A 21172-nucleotide genomic window follows, 5' to 3' on the forward strand; every position below is an offset into this window, starting at 1 on the left:
GGATCTAAGAATGCTACTTGTGCACGGACTTTGCAATGGGATCCTGAACAAGGATGAATTCCAGTACTTGATGAAAACTAGTCCCACTGCACCCATATTCTACTTTCTCCTGAAGATCCAGAAATCCCTTATTGAACCACCAGGGAGAACCATCGTAGCCGGGATTGAATCACTTACATCTCACCTTTCTGAATTTGTGGATGTTTTACTAAGGAAATATGTAGAAAGTCTTCAATCATATTTAAAGGACACGACTAATGTACTACAAGCAATAGAAAATCTACAATAGAAAGAAACATACCTCTGGGTGACCATTGATGTGCAGTCATTATACACATGCTTCGAACATACAAAAAGAATCAACGCCTGCAGACTGTTTTTAGATAGGGATCAGTCTCTTAATAGATTTTAGGTTTTAGATACATTTTATAGACAGATATGAGGAACAGCAATTGGGACAACCTTTGCGTCCAGCTGTGATGAAAACTATGTATATAACCATAATCTATATAAAGAGCATATTATACTATATAGGAGGTACATTGACAATATTTTAATTATCTGGGAAGGCTCCAAGGAGATTTTTATATCCTTTTTATCTCACATCTCGGAAAATAACTAGAGATGAGCGGGTTCGGATTTACTCTGTTATTATCGCCACATTACCGCAAGTTCGGATTAGTTCTGATTTATTTTATTGGCTATCCAAAACACGTGATAGTCGATAGCCATAAAATGCCGTTTTGAGAACCGAGTAAATCCGAACCCGCTCATCTCTAAAAATAACATGAACTTGAAATTTACATCAACTATAAATGCCCAGTCAAGTGAATTTCTATATCTGATACTAATGGGAGAAAGTGGTAGCATTACAACAAAATAAATGTATTAAAAAGGTGGATACCAATAGCTACCTCCACTATAAATGTAACCACTTGAGAAGATGGAAGGACAACATACCATACTCCCAGTTCCATCGGATCAAATGCAACTGCAGTGATAAAGATGTGTGTGATCAACAAATTAAAGTAGATCAACAAAGATTCAGAGACAAAAATTACACAAATGATGTTTTGAAGAAAGCAACTCAGAAAACTTGGTGAGATCAGAACTGCTGACATACAAGGCAAAAGAAGAAAAAGGAAATAAGCTGGTTCCATTTATCACTACTTACAGTGCACAAGAACAAAGAATAAAGGGAGCGTTGAATAAACAATGGAAGATTTTACTTATGGACCCGGTGTTAAAAGATACACTTCCTTCTAAACTCCCCATCGTATTCAGAAAAACCAAGAATTTAAAGGATACCCAGCCCTCCGCATGCTAATCGTTGAAACAAAATGAGATGTTACCCAAATGTTTCGGATGTTATAAATGTGGCAGGTGTAATGTTTGCAAATATCTGAACCCACAAAAGAATGTTTTTAAAAATGTTAATAATACAAAGGAATACAAAATCAACATTTCATGAATTGTAATTCAACATCTGTAATTTATTTATTGGAATGCACATGCAGTATTAAATACGTGGGCAAAGCCAAGAGACCTTTGAAGCTCAGAGTGCAGGAGAACATTAGAAACATCAAAAATAAAGTTGAAAGCCGTATGGTCTCAAGACATTTTATTTCACATCATGGATCAAGCTCAGAAGAACTCTCATTTAAGGCTATCAACCATGTCACACTGGGAGAAAGGTGAGGGGACCTGACCAACAAGTTAACGAAACGGGAGATGTTTTGGATTTTTGAGTTACAAACCCTGACTCCAATGGGTTTCAATGACAATTATTAAATAGCTCCATTTATATAATTAAATAAGACTCAATAACCTCATTTTACTTAGTAACCCCTCCTTAAGTTGTACAAGATACAAAAATTCTGTTAACTATCTACAGTCATATCAATATGCAAATGCCCAATCTCTTCTGATCTTGAAAGCTAAGCATAATTGGGCCTGGCCAGTACTGAGATGGGAGACCTCCTAGGAATACTAGGTGCTGTAGTTAACAGATATATAATAAAATTGCCTTTCACAGTAATTGGGCCCTGAGTATTGTTTGGCTTTTATTGTTCCTTGCTAATTGTATAATCAGTTATAGGGCATTTTCACGAATGTGATGAGTTTTATATATACATAAAAAATATTTGCGGGATATATATCTCCTATATATGTGGTCCAATCTGGAGGTTTATGAAAATGTTATTGGTATATATATTCCCATGTGGTATGTGTTTTCTATGTACATGTTTTTCTAATTCATGTTTTGAACACCTGGGAATCATCTAGTAAGATCGTTAATGGTTAATAAAGAATCTTTGAAAAAATGGCCGCCAACACTACCAAGCCATAGTTTTCCCTAAAGACTCCTCTGTACATTACCCCAACATGAATAGAAGCTTCTACACATATGCTGATGTAACCATTTGGTCTGGAAATAGAAGATATACAGTATATACACAGTGTTATTGAGATACAACAAAATGGCCACCGCTAAGATCTACTTCCAAGTGAAGACAAGTGATCTGGGAATATGGCGGCCGCAACAGTACTATGGCCGCGCATGCGCAATGGACACAGCAAGATGAGCGGAAGTGGCGCTCAGCCCGCCCAAACAGACTATGGGTATAAGGATTCACCGCAAGTTACGAAGCACGAAGTGACATCCCTTCCACCGTACGAGTTTTTGCTACCGTTTACACTTATTCAAGCTTTGGTTATACCACCAATAGCATCTTTGGTTGTTAGCACCCTTGTAGAAATAGTATTATACTATTCATAGTCCAGTTATAAGGCTCATTTCAAATTCCATGTGCATATATAGTAAATTGGCCACCCGGAAGTGACGTCACACCAAAACCCCGCCCGGTTTTAGAGTAAATGTGGCAGAGGGGTATAAATACAGGTACATTGCACATGAATAGACATCCCCTTTAAGAAGTCTAGATATCAGACGAAACACATTGGGACTATGCTATTCTGCCTTCCTGGACCTTAGAAATAAACACTGAGATAGGCCCAATTTTTGCTGCTTCATTTTACTTGTCTATCCATTTTTCACATATATTTTATATATACCTTTATGTATTGTATATATGCTTTTTACTATGCAAAGCATTATTGCACAGTCACTTTCTTACTTACTAAATAAATTGTGTATTTTATATATAGTGAATATTGGTGGTTTTATATATACACACATATTTGCTTATTTGCATAGATAACACTTTATTTGCAGTAGAAACACTTTATACAGATATTGTCACCATATTTATTTTAATGAAATGTAAAATTTTTTCTGCATAGCTGCACTTTGTTTATTTAAAGAGTGATTTTTTAAATATATTATACTATATATTTGTTTATTTATATATCCAATATTACACGGCACTTAGCACTTTCAGGCGCTCTATATCAATTCCATTTACTGATTAATTATATATATATATATAATTATGCTTAGATGTCATTAGCAATGTAAACACACAATCTCCCACTAGGGGTCATCTTTGCTTTAGAAGACCCAGCAATGCCAGTCCATCCGCTCAAAATGCCCCTGCTCTTTTCAGCATACAAAGGAATGGCACAAAGTGAAGTACCATTTAGTCATTCTGTTTAGGTATAGACATGAATTGCCCGGGTGAATTTTGCTATGGGGCCCTGCAATTGCGTGATACTCCACTAGACACCTAATAGCTTTTAGCCTGTTCCCGTTGTAAGATTTATGGTGATGGCTAAATAAGTTTGGGTCAACCTTCTCATGAAGTCCTACAATGCTGGAAATGAAGTGTATAATGCAGATGTCATATTCTTCTCCACAATATCATAATTACAAATAAGGTTATGTGCACACCAAATACTGATACATTTAAGTGAATATGGACAAAATACATTACTATCAGTTCTGTATTATGTGTTCCCTCTCCCCCTGAGACTCACCGGTTGAAACCACTTTAAGCTCTTTTTTTGCAGCAGTAGGGGAAACAAAAATCATCAGTCAAATCATTAAAGTAATGAAACAGGTTACCGAGTCAGAACTAGGGGCCTGATTTATTACGGATCGCAACTGCGATTATGCACTCAGACGGCTGATTGTTGCGTACTGCGCATGCATCGCAGTGCGCAGGCACGAAGGGTCCACTGCGATGTCCATGCAGACCCATCGCAGAGTGATTGACAGGAAGTGACCGTTTGGGGGAGGTGACGGGGGGTTGTCAGCGAAACGCAGGCGTGTCAGTTCGTTTGAACGCCGTTACAAGGGCGTGCATAAATTAGTCACTGTGATGGCATACGCAGCTTGAGTTTTCACTGCGTGCGATGAGGTTAGCAAAATCTGAGTAAGGTCAGACCTGTTGTAATTGTACGTGAGGCTCCGATGGAACTCGATGTTAACGATGGTTACGCAAACTTGCAATGTATTACGGATGTGAGTAAGGGGAGGTGGGCGTCCTTATGTTAGGCTGCTACTGCATTGCGATTGCAAACATTAGCATATTTTTGCAGTGGGTCTGCGTGCGTAATCGCAGCTGCGATCGCAATTGCGATCCATAATGAATCACGCCCTAGGTACAGTACTTGGACGATTATATTAAAGTCTTTGATGTTAGTTTTACATATTTTAAACTTTATCTGTTGCTCCGAATTACACAAAGACAATTGCTTTAAGTGCACAATTTTATATCAACTTAGTGATTCAACCGCAATGAGCATAGAGCAGCATGGTGTTTCATTGGTTAGAATTTCTGACTCATAACTCTGAGGTCATGAGTTCAATTACTGTTGCTTCGACATGCTCCCTGCATTTGACCTCCTCAACTCTGATTTTGTCACAATCCCATGGTGGGTTTGTAATACTGCACTTCTAACCAATCAGAACGCTCCCATTCATTGGTAAATTATGATTGACTGCAACCTGTCATACGTCAAAGGACTATAGAAAAGAAATTGTGGAGAGGGTCCTGCACAAGTTATATGAATCTATTATAATAACCAATTATGATATAGCACATTTGCACAGTCACACTTTAGGGAAGGCAATCCTGACTGGCAGCTAAAAGTTACTTTTTTTTCTGTATAGTCAAAGTGGTGCTCCCCTAGAGTAGAATGTAATATTACGCACAAAAAGGAAAGAAAAGAAACTGTTGCGGGTGCACTTTTACTGAATAAAATGTAACTTTTAGTCCAAATTGTAAATCACAATAATGTCACCTGGAGAAAAACACAAATATAATCCCACAGTACCAACATAGGATCAAGATACTTTATATCTGGCGAGATATAAAGTATGTCCAACAAGTCCTCTAGCAGATGTTTCAATGGAGAAATGTAAATAAAGCTTAAATACTCAGACAGAAGCTAGTGTTTAGACCTATCCTGAAAGTTCCCAAAAACGTATCCGTAACCACTTGACTGGTGTGGTTGCATCGTTTGCGACTATGCCGGGCTGTGCATTACTTGACCGGTCAGTAACGCCCATCGGGCGGCTGCCAGAAGATAAACTTGGCAACCGCCAACGGCAGAGGGACCGGTTCTAAACATTGTGGAGCTCAGGGCGAAAGTTCCCAGTTGCCCCCCCCCCCCCCCAATAAAGAAATAACTTAGTATGTCTTACACAGTAATGCCCTTTATAACACATTATGCCACATGCAGTAATGCCCTTTATAACACATTATACCACACGCAGTAATGCCCTTTATAACACATTATGCCACATGCAGTAATGCCCTTTATAACACATTATGACACATGCAGTAATGCCCTGTATAACACATTATGCCACATGCAGTAATGCCCTTTATAACACATTATTCCATATGCAGTAATGCCCTGTAAAACACATTATGCTACACACAGTAATAACCTGTATAATACATTATGCCACATGCAGTAATTCCCTTTATAATACATTATCCCCAATTCAAATTACACCACACAGCATTCCCTTATTCACGTTATGACACACAGTGGTGCCCCTTTTACACAATGCCCAAATTAGTGCCCCTTATACACAAGCCCCACAGTAGTAGTGCGCCTTATACAATGCCCACAGCAGTGGTGCCCCTTACACAAATGCCCCAGTAGTGGTGCCCCCCATGCAGTGCCCTCAGTAGTTCCCACTGTAGTAATTCCCCCAGTAGTAGCGCCCTCATTGGTAATGTCCCCTATAGTAGTGCCCCCATTGGTAATGCCCACAGTAGTAATGCCCCATTAGAAGTGCCCCATTGGTAATGCCCACAGCAGTAATGCCCCCATTAGTAGTGCCCTGCCCACAGTATTAATGCCCCCTATAGTAGTGCCGACAGTTGTAATGCCCCCTATAGTAGTGCCCCCATTAATAATGCCCCCCTATAGTCATGCCCCCTATAGTAATGCCCCCTATATAGTCCTGCCCCCAGTGCTGGTGCTTCTGAAAAAAATACAATTAAAATATAAACACAATACTTACCTTAAGCCCCGCTCGTGCGTCCGCTGCTGTCCGGTCCGACCGCGGCTCCACGGATCTATGGGAGAGACGTCATGACGTCCCTCCCATAATGCTGTCTGCGGGAGCCGGAAGCCGGAGCTCAGCAGTGAGCTCTGGCTTTCGGCTGCTGCTGCAGGGAGGGAGCCAGGTGCGCGCTGGTAAGGGGGAACCGGCGCTAGGGGTTTTTTCCTGGGGACTCAGTGGCGCCCTCTAGGGGTCGGCGCTCCGGGCAACGGCCCTGTTAGCCCGCCCCTAGAACATCCACCGCTCCCGGCCCCTCTACATCTCTGCACCCTCCACCAGTGTCTGCCGTGCTGCTGATCAGGCAGCCAGCAGAGAGGAGCAGCTGCCAAGGAAATATAAATTAACCAGCACTCATCCCCCCCCAGTGTATACCTGGTGGCTGCAGAGAAGAGCAGCCACCGGGGAAATGTAAAGTCATGATGGTCCGATGTGTTCCGATATATTACCAGCCGATATTTAAAAAAATCAATATTAATGATTTGTGTTTGAAGCACTATGCCCTTTCCCCCCTAAGCTGCCTGGACTGGGATGTAGTGTATATCCTGGTGGACGAAATGCCGGCCGCCGATATATCGCCACTGGGCAAAATTCCGGCGCCGCACTATACTGACTGTCGGCATCTCGATCGTAAGACACCGGAGCCAGGTAAGTGTTAGCCGCGTGGTGGGGAGGTTAGGTTTATCCAACCCCTAGGGGGAATTAGGGCTAGGCACCCCCGGGGAGAGTTAGGGTAAGGGGGGTGTTTGATCTCATTAAGCCTTGTTTGTGCATATGTAACTCTGAAGGAGGACAGGGGAGAGGATTGTGAAGAGAGTTACTTTGGAATTTTCAAATGACAAGAATTAAATCTGTGATTTAAAAACATTTTTTGTGATACCACGTTAATTTTACTAAACATTAAAGTGTATTCTTACATTTTTGATACTTTAATTTGCTAAAAAAAACAATAGAATACACTTTATTTTTAGTAATGAATAGAAAAATTGTAGTTGACTTAAAAGTGTAACAGATAACGTGCATTACACTACATCTGCAAAATACTTACATTCTCAAAGAGCAATTTTGATGATTAAGGACAGCACTTTACATGAAGAATGGTTGTACAACTATATTTGAAAATGTATTTAAAATAAAGTATTACGATTCAAACATAACAAAAGTGTTTTGTTTTTTTTGCAGTGTAATAGCTTGTGGGCTGGTTTCCATAATCTTTGAATATGTAAGCCACTTATGTGAGCTAAAAGAACTTAAATGTCAGATTTATTCAGTGTTGTATCAAGGCAAGAACGATTGATGCATTCTTGCAAGTTAGCATGTACTAACATTCTATTACATACCGAGAATCTAATCTCAGCGTGCTCTCGCAGGAATCTCGCACATTTATTAAACTGGCATTCTATTACATCTACCCCAGAATGTGCTACAGATTATAGCATGTTATAGCAAAACTTAGGCAGCACAAGGAAGTGACTGAGCAATGTACAGACTGTGCATACCAATCAGTTGGATCAAGGAGTAAGTACAAGTTCTAAAAAAATACAATTTGGGATAAGGTAATGCCCAATAATAATAACCAATAATAACCAAAACCATAGTATGGGGAAGAAGAAGAAAACTCTCTTGTTGGGGGCACTCGAATGTAAAGGTTATAATAAGAATAATATATAAAAAATAACTTTTATTAGATATATTTTAAAATACCAAAAACAAGTCTGAGCCTGTTACTTATTGGCATTACTGTTGGAATAACAGCTATAAATTATCACAAGCAGAACACGAACATACATAGAACATAAGACAACATATAATACAATACTTATCACAATTATGTGAAGCTAAGTGAAATATTACAAATAGGTCTATAATTCTCTGTCTCATATTTATACTTTATTATATTTTTGCTTGACACCTATACTAGGGTTTGATATTTATAATTGTGGATTTTCATTATTCTTTTGACTAATTATATCCAATATATTATATTCTGTGCTCAAACTATATCCCCCTATTCCCCCCTTCCCTGGTCATTTATGAATAACCAAAACCAATCAGATTGATATACATTTTGCTATCGAACTGCAGGATTGATTCAGAGATTTACGGTGAATCAATATTCATGCAAATCTTCAATGTTTTCAGATCTGTGTATGCGCAGGAGCCGCACTGCCCACGCGCAGGTCTGGTTCTGCGACGCTGCAGTGCCTCAAAGCCGCAGCATGACTGACATGCTGCTGGCTTTTGGAGGGGGTGATGGGGAGCGTTACAAAAAACAGGGGCGTGTCTGCCCCATTTTTCTGGACATGCTGAATCCAGTGGCTGCGTCCTCGGATGCAGTTTTACTGGCTCTAGCAGCATAGTTTTGCCGGATATCCTGAGCAACCTGAGAGTTACTCAGATTTCCAATGGCCCAGCAATGTTCACGCAGTTGATCCGATGCTGCATCTTTGTACACAGGCATTGGATCACGTCTTTTACCAGGTGATGCCTCCGGCAACTATTGCATATTTTAACACAGCGGCAGTGCCTTTACCGTCCACCTTTGAATCAGCCCCTGTGTGTGCAGTAACATTCTGACCACACTTACAGAGCCAGGTGACACCAGGAAAAACCTGGCTGCTCAGGATAAACAATGAATAGCAGGATCTTTTCCAGTGTTGCAATATTTGTATAAGCCACTGGATTTTTCTGTGCATTTAGCAGAATTTATCAAGAAGGGCAATGTATTTGCACACTAAAATAGAAAAATATTGAAGTAAAATAGTAAGTTGGATCTCATTAGTTAGGATCAATTCATAAAAGACCCACAGTATTCTGTCAGATGCCATACCACACTAGGGTGCTTCTCTGTAACAAGTGATGTCTGGCTCATTTGCTGCTGCTGCTGTCGATGATTCTTCACTAGCCGTATTAAGAGGAACAGCAGGACCCCAAATAGTAATACAAGCGCCCCTAGTCCTCCTGCTATGATAGGAAGATCTGGCACTGTAAACACGGCTCTTGGTTCTGATGGATCCCTAGGGGCTAAGAAAACAAATAGTTGTTTAGACAAACAAAGCAGGTAATAAATGTTAAGCAGACATTTTGCAGCTGTTAGTTTGGACTTTATATTAACTTTATATCTCTGTGTATTTAAAGCAAATAAAGCAGCACCACAAGCTAGTTGGGGGGAGTTATCATTGCATATTCTAAAATAATCACAGAGATGACTCTGTGCCAAGACCTTCATATTGGTCTACGTTGGTACACCACCCCAGTGGCATAACTAAGGGGGGGTCGAGCAGGGCGTGTGCCCTGGGCGCCGTATGACCGACGGTGCAGGGTTTTGGGGGGGTTTTTTGCCGCAGGCCACGGTAGCGGCCCGCCCTAGTTAGGCAGTGTAGCGCCGACCGCAGTGTGTGAGGTCAGCGCTACACATTTACCCAGGACCGGCGCTAGGCTTCCTGCTTACAGCGCCGGTCCTGTGCTGCACAGCCGAGCCCCTTCCCCTGAGCGCTTACCCAATAGCGCCAGGAGGCGGGCTCAGGCTGTGCAGTTTAACACACTCATCACCGCCAGCGCGGTAGCGATGTGTATGTTAACCAGCAGCCAATGAGAGTCAGACAGACTCTCATTGGCTGCTGCTGCACACACATCACCACCGCGCGGCGACAATGTGTGTCCTAACCAGCAGCCAATGACAGTCAGACAGACTCCCATTGACTGATGCAGCGCCCACTGCAAGAGCCGGGTTGGAGCTCACTCATGAGCTCCGCCTTCCATCTCTTGCAGTGGGAAATGGGAGAGACGTCATGACGTCTATCCCATAATGCAGAGTGGTCCAGCGCGGGAGGACTGACGTGCGGCGGTGGGAGCAGTGGCCGGAGCGTGGATTAAGGTAAGTGTATTTTTTTATTTTTTTACTTGTGTGTCTGCACTACGGGGGAGGGGGCACCATCACTGGGGGGGACCTCTATTGGGGCACTACTGGGGACTACAACTGGGGGGGGGCTACTACTGGGGGCACTGCATCAGGAGGGGGAACCTCTACTGGGGACTACTACTGGGGGGGAGGAAACTACTACTGGGGGCACTGTATAAGGGGCTTATTGCTAGGGGCACAAGGGAAACTACTACTGGGACACTATAAAAGGGGCTTACTACTAGGGGACCACTACTGGGGGCACTAAATAGGGAGGACCACTACAGGGGGCACTGTATAAGGGCACTGGATAGGGGGGATCACTACTGAGGGCCTGCATAAGGGGGACCTCTACTGGGGGCACTGCATGGGAGGTACTACTGCTGGGGGAACTATATAAGGGGCTTACTACTAGGCACAAGGGGCACTGCACTGGGGGCACTAAATAGGGAGCACCACTACAGGGGGCACTGTATAAGGGGCACTGGATAGGGGGAACCACTGCTGGGGGCCTGCATGGGGGGGGACTACTGCTGGGGGCACTATATAAAGGGCACTGCATAGGGGGTACCACTACTGGGGGCACTGCATGGGGGGACTACTACTGGGGGCACTATATAAAGGGCACTGCATAAGGGGGTACCACTACTGGGGGCCCTGCATTCGGGGGACCACTACATGGGGCACTGCATAAGGGAGACCACTACTGGGGGAACTGAATAAGGGGAACTAATGAGGGGCTGCATAAGGGGGACCACTACTGGGGGTACTGTATAAGGGGAACTAATAAGGGGCTGCGTAAGGGGGACCACTACTGGGGGTACTGTATAAGGGGAACTAATAGGGGCCTGCATAAGGGGGACCACTACTGGGGGTACTGTCTAAGGGGAACTACTATGGGCCTGCATAAGAGGGACCACAACTGGGGACATTGCATACTGGGGGTACTGTATAAGGGGCACTACTGGGGTTAAGGTGCATATGGAAAGGAATGTTCAGAGTGGCGATAAAGGGGTGTGTGTCATGTTGACACGCCCCATTTTTAAGTGACCACGCCCATTTTTCACCGCACACACATGGGGGGGGCCTCCATATTTACATTTGCCCTGGGCTCCAAATACCCTAGTTACGCCACTGCACCACCCCCTTCAGTTTCATACAGCTCAGGCTTTCAACTGGACAGTAAAGCCCCATGAAAAATGGCTGTGCAAAACAATGCCATGGCCCCAGTGAGAGGAGCAGTAGATAGGGTCCTTTTTTCACCTTTACTTGGAAAGGAATGCAGCTTTATTCCCTCTAAAGCAAGGACCAAGTGATCTGGATTATACAATAAATTGTAGCCAAAATGTTTGTTGAAATGGCACAAAATTTCCATAAGTAACTCTGGATTGAATAAAGTCTGATAATAATAATAATTTTGATAAGAATAACAATAACAAAACCATTTCAATCATACAGGTCAATCCAAATAGGTGCGATGTGCGAGTTGCTATTTTCTCTTCGAATTCGCATAGAGAATTCATTTTGCAATCCAATTTGCAACTCGCACTGAACCAGTCAGACTGAATTCGCATTTTTTCACTCGCACCTCCCTGAGGGTGAGAGATAGAAAGGAAAATTTTTATTTTAAGGTTAAAATGTCAGGACACTGTGCTGAACCCCTTAGACCCCCCCCCCCCCCTTCAATTGGAAGTTTCCAATTAGCTTAATTAGTCCAATAATGAAAAAAAATTGTCCTCAAATTACCCCAGATTAAACAACAAAAGTTTGCTTTTTATAATTTTTTTTGCATTTTTTCAAAAAAAGCACAAATCATCCATTTGACACCATTTAAAAGTTTATAAGGATTTTTTTGTCCATCATTGTTCTTAGGAGCTCAATCAGACCCTCTCGCTATGATGCGAACACTCGTAGCTGTCCGATAGTTGCGATCTGCGCACGCATCGCATAGCGCATGTGTGAACCACAGTGAGAGATTGGGAAGCGTGCGCTCGCCCAGCATAGACAGCCCAGCTGAATGAGTGACAGTTCAAGCCATTTGTGGGTGGTGACAGGGGCAGGCCACTAGAAACGGGGGAGTGGAGGTGTGAACGCAGGCATGCCTGAGTGCAGGGCCGTAACTATGGGGGTGCGACCTGTGCCATGGCACAGGCACCGCAGGGCAGGGGGCGTTGTTTGGGCCTGTCAATTTTCCTGTTTATTATCATTCTCACTTGTAGCTTCCTCTTCTTTTATCCCCAGCATCTCCTGGCCATGGCCCTTTTTCAGGTGCACTATCTTATGTCCCTATTTAAAAAAAATGGGGAGGGGGGGCACCAATGCTCTCTCTGGCACAGGGCACCAAAAAGTCTAGTTATGGCTCTGCCTGAATGTCCCAATGCCATTACAGAGGCGTGCATAATTAACAGGCAGCATCATTGTACACGTCACCTGGTTGAAATACACACTGAAGTGATCGCAGTGCTTGCGGCATGGTATTGTCAACCTTAAGCGCTGTGATCGCATCCGATGTTGCTCGATGTAACAATGGTTTCAAGCACTTCCAGGAGATGACGTGCGCAAGTGGGCGTCTTATGAATGGCCGGTGGGTGTCTGCATGCACTAAGTGATCGCACGCCAAGGCATTGCTGGGCGTGTGCTGGATTTGCTTACGCTGGCAGCAATCGAACACATCTAGCGAGAGGGTCTGAATGAGCTCCTAAGTACCCAGCGTGTGCGCCTGCATTCTATGTCCCCGGCATTGTACTCAGTGGCGTAACTAGGGTATTTGGAGCCCAGGGCAAATTTGAAAAGGGAGCCCCCCCCCATGTGCGTGGTCACTTAAAAATGGGGCGTGGCAACATGACACGCCCCTTTATTTTCAAACTGAACATTTCTATCCATATGCACCTTAACCCCAGTATGCAGTTGTGGTCCCTCTCATGCAGGCCCATAGTAGTGCCCCTTATACAGTATCCCCAGTAGTGGTCCCTCTTATACAGCCCCCAATTAGTTGCCCTTACTCAGTACCCCCAGTAGTGGCCCCCCCAAATGCAGTGCCCCACATAGTGTTCCCCCTTATGCAGTGCCCCCAGTAGCAGTCCCCACAATGCAGTGCGCCCAGTAGCGGTATCCCCTTATGCAGTGCCCTTTTATATAGTGCCCCCAACAGTAGTCCCCCCCATGCAGTTTTCCCAGTAGTGGTCCCCTTATGCAGGCACCCTGTAGTGATCCCCCCTATCTAGTGCCCCCTGTAGTGGTCCCCGCAGTGCCCCTAGCAGTAAGCCCCTTATATAGTGCCCCCAGCAGTAGTGTCCCCCCCCTCCCATGCAGTGCCCCCAGTAGTGGTCCCCCTGATGCAGGCTCCCAGTAGTGACCCCCCCCCTATCCAGTGGTCCCTGTAGTGGCCCTTCCTATTATTGCCCCCATTAGTGGTCCCCCGAGTGCAGTGCCTCTAGTAATACTAGGCCCCTTTTAGAATGCCCCCAGTGGTAGTCCCCCCCCAAGTAGTAGTCCCCAGTAGAGTAGCCCCCCCCCAGTAGAGGTCCTCCCAATGGCACCCCCAGTAGATGTCCCCCCCAGTAGATGTCCCCCCCAGTAGTAGCCAACCCCTCCCCCGTTGTGCAGATAGGTTTAAAAATAAATAAATATATATGAAAATTAGGGGTGTGCACCGGCCACTTTTCGTGTTTTGTGTTTTGGTTTTGGATCTGGATCTTTGTTCGTGTTTTGGATCTGGATTGGTTTTGCCAAAACCACCCTTCCGTGTTTTGGGTTCTGGGTTTTGTGTTTTGGATCTGTATTTTTTTTAAAAAAAGCATAAAAACAGCTAAAATCACAGAATTTGTAGGTTTTTCTGCTCCTATGCTATTATTAACCTCAATAACCTTAATTTCCACTCATTTCCAGTCTATTCTGAACACATCACACCTCACAATAGTGTTTTTATGTCCAAAAGGTTGCACCGAGGTAGCTGGATGACTATGCTAAGCTAAGTGGGCGGCACAAACACGTGACCCATCTAGGAGTGACACTGCAGTGGCAGACAGGATGGCAGTTAGAAAAACTAGGCCCCAAACTGTACATAATGCAAAGAAAAAAAAGAAGTGCAAGATGGAATTGTCCTTGGGCCCTCCCACCCACCCTTATGTTGTATAAACAGGACATGCACACTTTAACAAATCAATCATTTCAGCGCCAGGGTCTGCCACACAACTGTGGCTGAAATGATTGGTTCGTTTGGGCCCCCACAAAACAAGCTGGCAATTAATGTGTCCCTGCACAAACTGGCTCTACGGAGGCAAGATATCATCCTCATCCTCCTCATCCACCGATTCCTCACCCTCTTCAGTGTGTACATCCTCATCCTCACAAAGTATTAACTCGTCCCCACTTGAATCCACCACCACAGGTCCCTCTGTACCTTCTGGAGGCTGGTCTCCCTGGAAGAGCTGATAATTCATTTTGATGAACATCATCTTCTCCACATTCTGTGGAAGCAACCTCCTACGCCTTTCGCTGACAAGGTTCCCGGCTGCACTAAACACTCTTTCGGAGTACACACTGGAGGGGGGGCAACTCAGGTAAAATAGAGCTAGTTTGTACAGGGGCCTCCAAATTGCCTCTTTTTCCTGCCAGTACAGGTATGGACTGTCTGACATGCCTACTTGGATGCTGTCACCGATGTAATCCTCCACCATTCTGTCAATGGTGACAGTATCATATGCAGTGACAGTAGACATGTCAGAAATTGTTGCCAGGTCCTTCAGTCCGGACCAGATGTCCAAACTTGGTCCTGCCTGCCCTGCATCACCGCCAGCGGGTTGCTTAGGATACCTAAGTTTTTTCCTGGCAGCCCCAGTTGCGGGAGAAAATGAAGAAGGAGCCGTTGACGTGTCACGTTCCGCTTCAGCTGACAGTGTGTTCACCAGCAGGTCTTTGCACCTCTGCAGACTTGTGTCAGCCGGAAAGAGAGACACCACATAGGCTTTAAACCTAGGATCAAGCACGGTGGCCAAAATGTAGTGGTCTGATTTAAACAGATTGACCACCCTGGAATCCTGGCAAAGCGAATGAAGGGCTTCATCCACAAGTCCCACATGCCGAGCGGAATCGCTCCGTCTTAGCTCCTCCTTCACTTTCTCCAGCTGCTTCTGCAAAAGCCTGATGAGGGGAATGACCTGACTCAAGCTGGCAGTGTCTGAACTGACTTCACGTGTGGCAAGTTCGAAGGGCTGGAGAACCTTGCACAACACGGAAATCATTCTCCACTGCGCTTGAGTCAGGTGCATACCCCCTCCTTTGCCTATGTCATAGGTGGATGTATAGGCTTGTATGGCCTTTTGCTGCTCCTCCATCCTCTGAAGCATATAGAGGGTTGAGTTCCACCGCGTCACAACCTCTTTCTTCAGGTGATGGCGGGGCAGGTTCAAGAGTGTTTGCTGGCGCTCCAGTCTTCGGCACGCAGTCGCTGAATGGCGAAAGTGGCCAGAAATTTTTCGGGCCACCCAAAGCGTCTCCTGCACGCCCCTGTTGCTTTTCAGAAAATTCTGCACCACCAAGTTTATTGTGTGAGCAAAACATGGGATGTGCTGGAATTTGCCCAGATGTAATGCCCGCACAATATTGGTGGCGTTGTCAGATATCACAAATCCCCAGGAGAGTCTAAGTGGGGTAAGCCACTGGGCGATGATTTCCCTCAGTTTCTCTAAGAGGTTGTCGGCGGTGTGCCTCTTACTGAAACCGGTGATACACAGCATAGCCTGCCTTGTAACGAGCTGGCGTTTCTGAGATGCTGCTACTGGTGACGCTGCTGCTGTTGCTGCATAAGGTGATACATCTACCCAGTGGGCTGTCACAGTCATATAGTCCTTAGTCTGCCCTGTTCCACTTGTCCACATGTCCGTGGTTAAGTGGACATTGTGTACAACGGCATTTTTCAGGACACTGAGGACACTTTTTCTGACGTTTCTGTACAGTCTCGGTATCGCCTGCCTAGTGAAGTGGAATCTAGACGGGATTTGGAACCGGGGACACACTACCTCCATCAATTGTCTAAATCCCACTGCACTAATGGCGGATACCGGATGCACGTCTAACACCAACATAGCAGTCAAGGCCTCAGTTATACGTTTTGCTTCAGGATGACTGCTGTCGTACTTCATCCTCCTCGCTAAGGACTGTTGGAGGGTCAATTGTTTAGTAAAAGTAGTGGTGTTCCTACTTCCTCTCTGGGATGATGAACGACTCCCAGCAGCAGCAGCGGCAGCAGTAGGCGTAGCAATGCAGGATCCTCCGGAGGAATCCCGGATAGGAGAGTCAGTCATGCCAGTGACATGGCCTGCAGGACTACTTCCGATCCTGACTAAGGAGGAAATTGACGAGGAGGGAGTTGACGGTGTGGTTTGCAGGCGCTTGGATACAACAGGACAACGGGATTTAGGTGTCCCTGGACTGCTTACGGTCTTAGCCAAAGTTTCTGGACTTGACAGTAACTTTTTATGAACGTGCTGCAGGTGCCGTATAAGGGAGGATGTTCCTAGGTGGTTGACGTCCCTACCCCTACTTATTTCACCTTTACATATGGTGCATATGGCAAGACAGTTGTTGTCCGGATTTGGATAGAAATATTTCCAGACCAAAGAGGTGGAATGTTTGGTCTTCTGCCCAGGCATGACCGTGATGGGCTTTTTCATCCCACGGACAACAACTGTCTCCCCCGGAGCCTGATTTAAACAAACCACATCACCATCAGAATCCTCCTCGCCAACTTCCTTCTCAGCGCCAGCTACACCAGTATCCTCATCCTGTTGTACTTCAACAGTGACATCTTCAATTTGCATATCAGCAAGTGGACTGTGGGTGCTCCTTTCAGCACTTGCAGGGGGCGTGCAAATGGTGGAAAGAGCCACCTCTTCCCGTCCAGTGCTGGGAAGGTCAGGCATCGCAACCACCACCACACTTGGACTCTCCTTGGGGATTTGTGATATCTTCTTAGAAAGCACAGTTCTTCACTGTACTTTTGCCAGCTTAACTCTTTTGATTTTTTTTAGTGGGAGGAGGGCTTCCATCGTCATGTGAAGCTGAACCACTAGTCATGAACATACTAGGGATCGACCTTAGCCGTTCCTTGCCACTCCGTGTCGTAAATGGCATATTGGCAAGTTTACGTTTCTCTTCAGCTGATTTAAATGTCTTTTTCAAGGTCATTTTCCTGAACTTTGCCATTTGGGATTGTATGTGCCCTCTACTATGACATTGGGCATCGGCCTTGGCAGATGACGTTGATGGCATGTTATCGTCTATGTCATGACTAGTGGCAGCAGCTTCAGCACTAGGAGGAAGTGGTTCTTGATCTTTCTCTATTTTATTTTTATCGGAGAAAGTTTGGTCCTCCATTTATGTTATATCGATTTGATATATACGTGCGGCTAAACACAGAAAATAATTTTTTTTTTGGTTTGGACTGGAGTGTACTTTGGGGGTTACAGCACCCTTTAACGGTCAAGCCAGCCAGCCCTTTACTTATGACACAGGCGCACGCTTGGCACTACTTTGTTGATGCAGGTGCGGCTACTGCGCACACAATTCACAAACACAGAAAATAATTTTTTTTTTGGTTTGGACTGGAGTGTACTTTCGGGGGTTACAGCACCCTTAACGGTCAAGCCAGCCGGCCCTTTACTTATGACACAGGCGCACGCTTTGCACTACTTTGTTGATGCACGTGCGGCTACTGCGCACACAATTCACAAACACAGAAAATAATTTTTTTTTAGGTTTGGACTGGAGTGTACTTTGGGGGTTACAGCACCCTTTAACGGTCAAGCCAGCCGGCCCTTTACTTATGACACAGGCGCACGCTTGGCACTACTTTGTTGATGCACGTGCGGCTACTGCGCACACAATTCACAAACACAGAAAATAATTTTTTTTTTGGTTTGGACTGGAGTGTACTTTCGGGGGTTACAGCACCCTTTAACGGTCAAGCCAGCCGGCCCTTTACTTATGACACAGGCGCACGCTTGGCACTACTTTGTTGATGCACGTGCGGTTACTGCGCACACAATTCACAAACACAGAAAATAATTTTTTTTTTGGTTTGGACTGGAGTGTACTTTCGGGGGTTACAGCACCCTTAACGGTCAAGCCAGCCGGCCCTTTACTTATGACACAGGCGCACGCTTGGCACTACTTTGTTGATGCACGTGCGGCTACTGCGCACACAATTCACAAACACAGAAAATAATTTTTTTTTTGGTTTGGACTGGAGTGTACTTTCGGGGGTTACAGCACCCTTTAACGGTCAAGCCAGCCGGCCCTTTACTTATGACACAGGCGCACGCTTGGCACTACTTTGTTGATGCACGTGCGGCTACTGCGCACACAATTCACAAACACAGAAAATTATTTTTTTTTTGGTTTGGACTGGAGTGTACTTTGGGGGTTACAGCACCCTTTAACGGTCAAGCCAGCCGGCCCTTTACTTATGACACAGGCGCACGCTTGGCACTACTTTGTTGATGCACGTGCGGCTACTGCGCACACAATTCACAAACAAAGAAAATATATTATTTTTTTAGCACTTGGGGGGAGCACCCCTGATGGACAGAGCACCCCCTGGACAACACTACAGCACCCCTTTAGGACTGGGACACTGCACAGGACTTTGGAGTGGACACAGCCCCTATGGAGAACTGACTGCACAACACAGTCCAGCCAGCCCCTATGGACTTTGAAGTAGTGGACACAGCCCCTATTAACAACAGCAGCACAGCACAACACAGCCAGCCCCTATGGACTTTGAAGTAGTGGACAACAGCAGCACTACACTACACTACACTACACAGCCCTAACTCCCACCCTCCCTCTTCACTGTCCACAGCCGAGTGAGAAAATGGCGCCGACGCGGGTACCTTATATAGGATCCAAAACCCGCGAGACTCGGAAGGCGGGATGATGACGTTTTGCCTCGATTTCAGATCCGAGTCAGGCGGGAAAAGTCGAGCCTGACTCGGATCGGACACGGATCGGGGGGGCTCGGGGGGGTTCGGATTTCAGAAATCCGAACCCGCTCACCCCTAATGAAAATATACTTACCTGATTCCACGCTGCTCCTGTCCGCGATGCCGATGCCGCTCCCGCCCTCCAGTCCGCCCGGGCTGGCGCGCTCAGCATTATGGGACTGACGTCATGATGTCATGACGTCAGTCCCATTACCCACTGCAGGAGCCGGACGGAAGTCCCCCCGCACTGCTGGTCTAACGGCGCCCAGGGCACGAACCCCGCTCGCCCTGCCCTAGTTACGCCACTGATTGTACTACACTTCTCAGCATGGCAGCGCCTCCTATTATGTTTAAAATTAGGGTGTGCAGTCCAAGCCCCCCTCCAGCACCCCACCCCCTTACCATTTAAAAATCTTCAGTACTTTCCTAATGCCCACAAACAGCGTTTTATACGGTCCTGCTAATAAAATTATCCGTTTTGGGGGGCCAAGATGGTCTCCCCACTTTTTTATGCACTTCTCTCACTTTGCATTTGGCAGTCAATTTGCAAACTTCCGCTGCAAGTACCACGAATAGCCATTTTAATTGGATTGGAGAATTCTCGGGTGCGCAGATTCGTGCAAAGTCTGCGAGTTTCATGAAACAAACTCGCTACTCACAATTCGCACCTAATTGGATTGACCCCTTATAGAAGATAAAATCTTTATAAACTAAAATACATTATGATCAGAAATGTGCACTTTTGCAGCCTGAACTTGTAAAAATATTTAGTAGGAAGGATATATGTGGGTGTCAGAGCTTTGGACCGTACATAACCCAGTTTGAAGCTGGCCACTATACTGTACACCCAGCAGGAACTATCAGAATAAACTATGTTGGGTAGTTGGAATATTTTAGCTGCTAAATGTGTTTTTTCAGATCTGTTTTTCCATCCAGTACCCAGAAAGCATACAGCTCATCAATTCAGAGAGTTTTCAGTAAAGCAATGAACACGTTGGAAATTGATTATTGCGAATGACCCAGCTAGGATATATTTCTTACCTGCCTGCCCGTGTGCCAAGACCTTCACAGTGACTGTGCAGTTATCAGTTTCTCCAGACTCTTCATCTCTTGCAGAGACCTATAATCAGTAAATCAGGAATTGCAGATTTATGACATCTATCAAATATCCACTTCTCAATTGGTGATCATAGTGACTTTTTAAAAAAAAATACTAAATAATGATATGCAACCACCAATATATTATACAATATGGCTAGTGAAGAGCAAAGCAAATAATTGTTCTATCTCAAGTGTTTGCATCTCATAGGACGGAATGCATGACGCATCTCACTCGGGACCTGATGCATCCCGCCATTCTTTGCATGCATGTTGGTGTTAATTACGCCGGTATGCATGATGGAAAACATAAAGGAAAGCTTTCTTGGTAAGAGCTGTCCTTTGCGTGTGAGGGACTTCCAGGTCTATAACCCAGAAGTCCCTCTGGCGTCCTTCTATGCATGCACAGAAGGATGCGCAACACAGGGGGTGCTGGGCAAGATCTCATTGGATCCCTCCCAGGGGGAGTCGTGGCTTCTATTGGGCAATGCCATCTGAAGACTAGCGTGAACACACCCTTTTTCACATTATTTTAGTAAAAAAAAGATTGATAAATAGAGCCCTTTGTCTCTGCTTGTATGTCAAGATCTAATGTTATAGCACTACAGCAAATGTCAGCTGCATATAAATGAATAATAAAAAGAAGAAAGTGTTGCCTTCTAAAAACTAACATGTAGATGCCACAAATATCTGTTTATGAAAAAGAGA

General features: G+C 45.0%; 1 protein-coding gene and 1 pseudogene across 1 annotated transcript in view; one reads left to right on the top strand and one right to left on the bottom strand.

Moving 5' to 3' along the window:
- The window catches only part of LOC148529099 (cadherin-related family member 5-like), a 98556-nt gene that overhangs the window by 8389 nt on the left and 68995 nt on the right, over nt 1-21172 (bottom strand). The window contains exons 14-16 of the mRNA XM_088468865.1: nt 20408-20486; nt 9312-9505; nt 3937-3957 (exon numbers count right to left, since the gene is read on the bottom strand). Coding sequence (XP_088324991.1) covers nt 3937-3957; nt 9312-9505; nt 20408-20486 — 294 coding nt within the window. The remainder of the gene's footprint in view (nt 1-3936; nt 3958-9311; nt 9506-20407; nt 20487-21172) is intronic.
- LOC148529100 (5S ribosomal RNA) lies at nt 1887-2005 on the top strand (annotated as a pseudogene).

This window comes from Taudactylus pleione, unplaced genomic scaffold, assembly GCF_031769625.1.
Source record: "Taudactylus pleione unplaced genomic scaffold, aTauple2 ptg000086l, whole genome shotgun sequence".
NCBI lineage: Eukaryota > Metazoa > Chordata > Amphibia > Anura > Myobatrachidae > Taudactylus > Taudactylus pleione.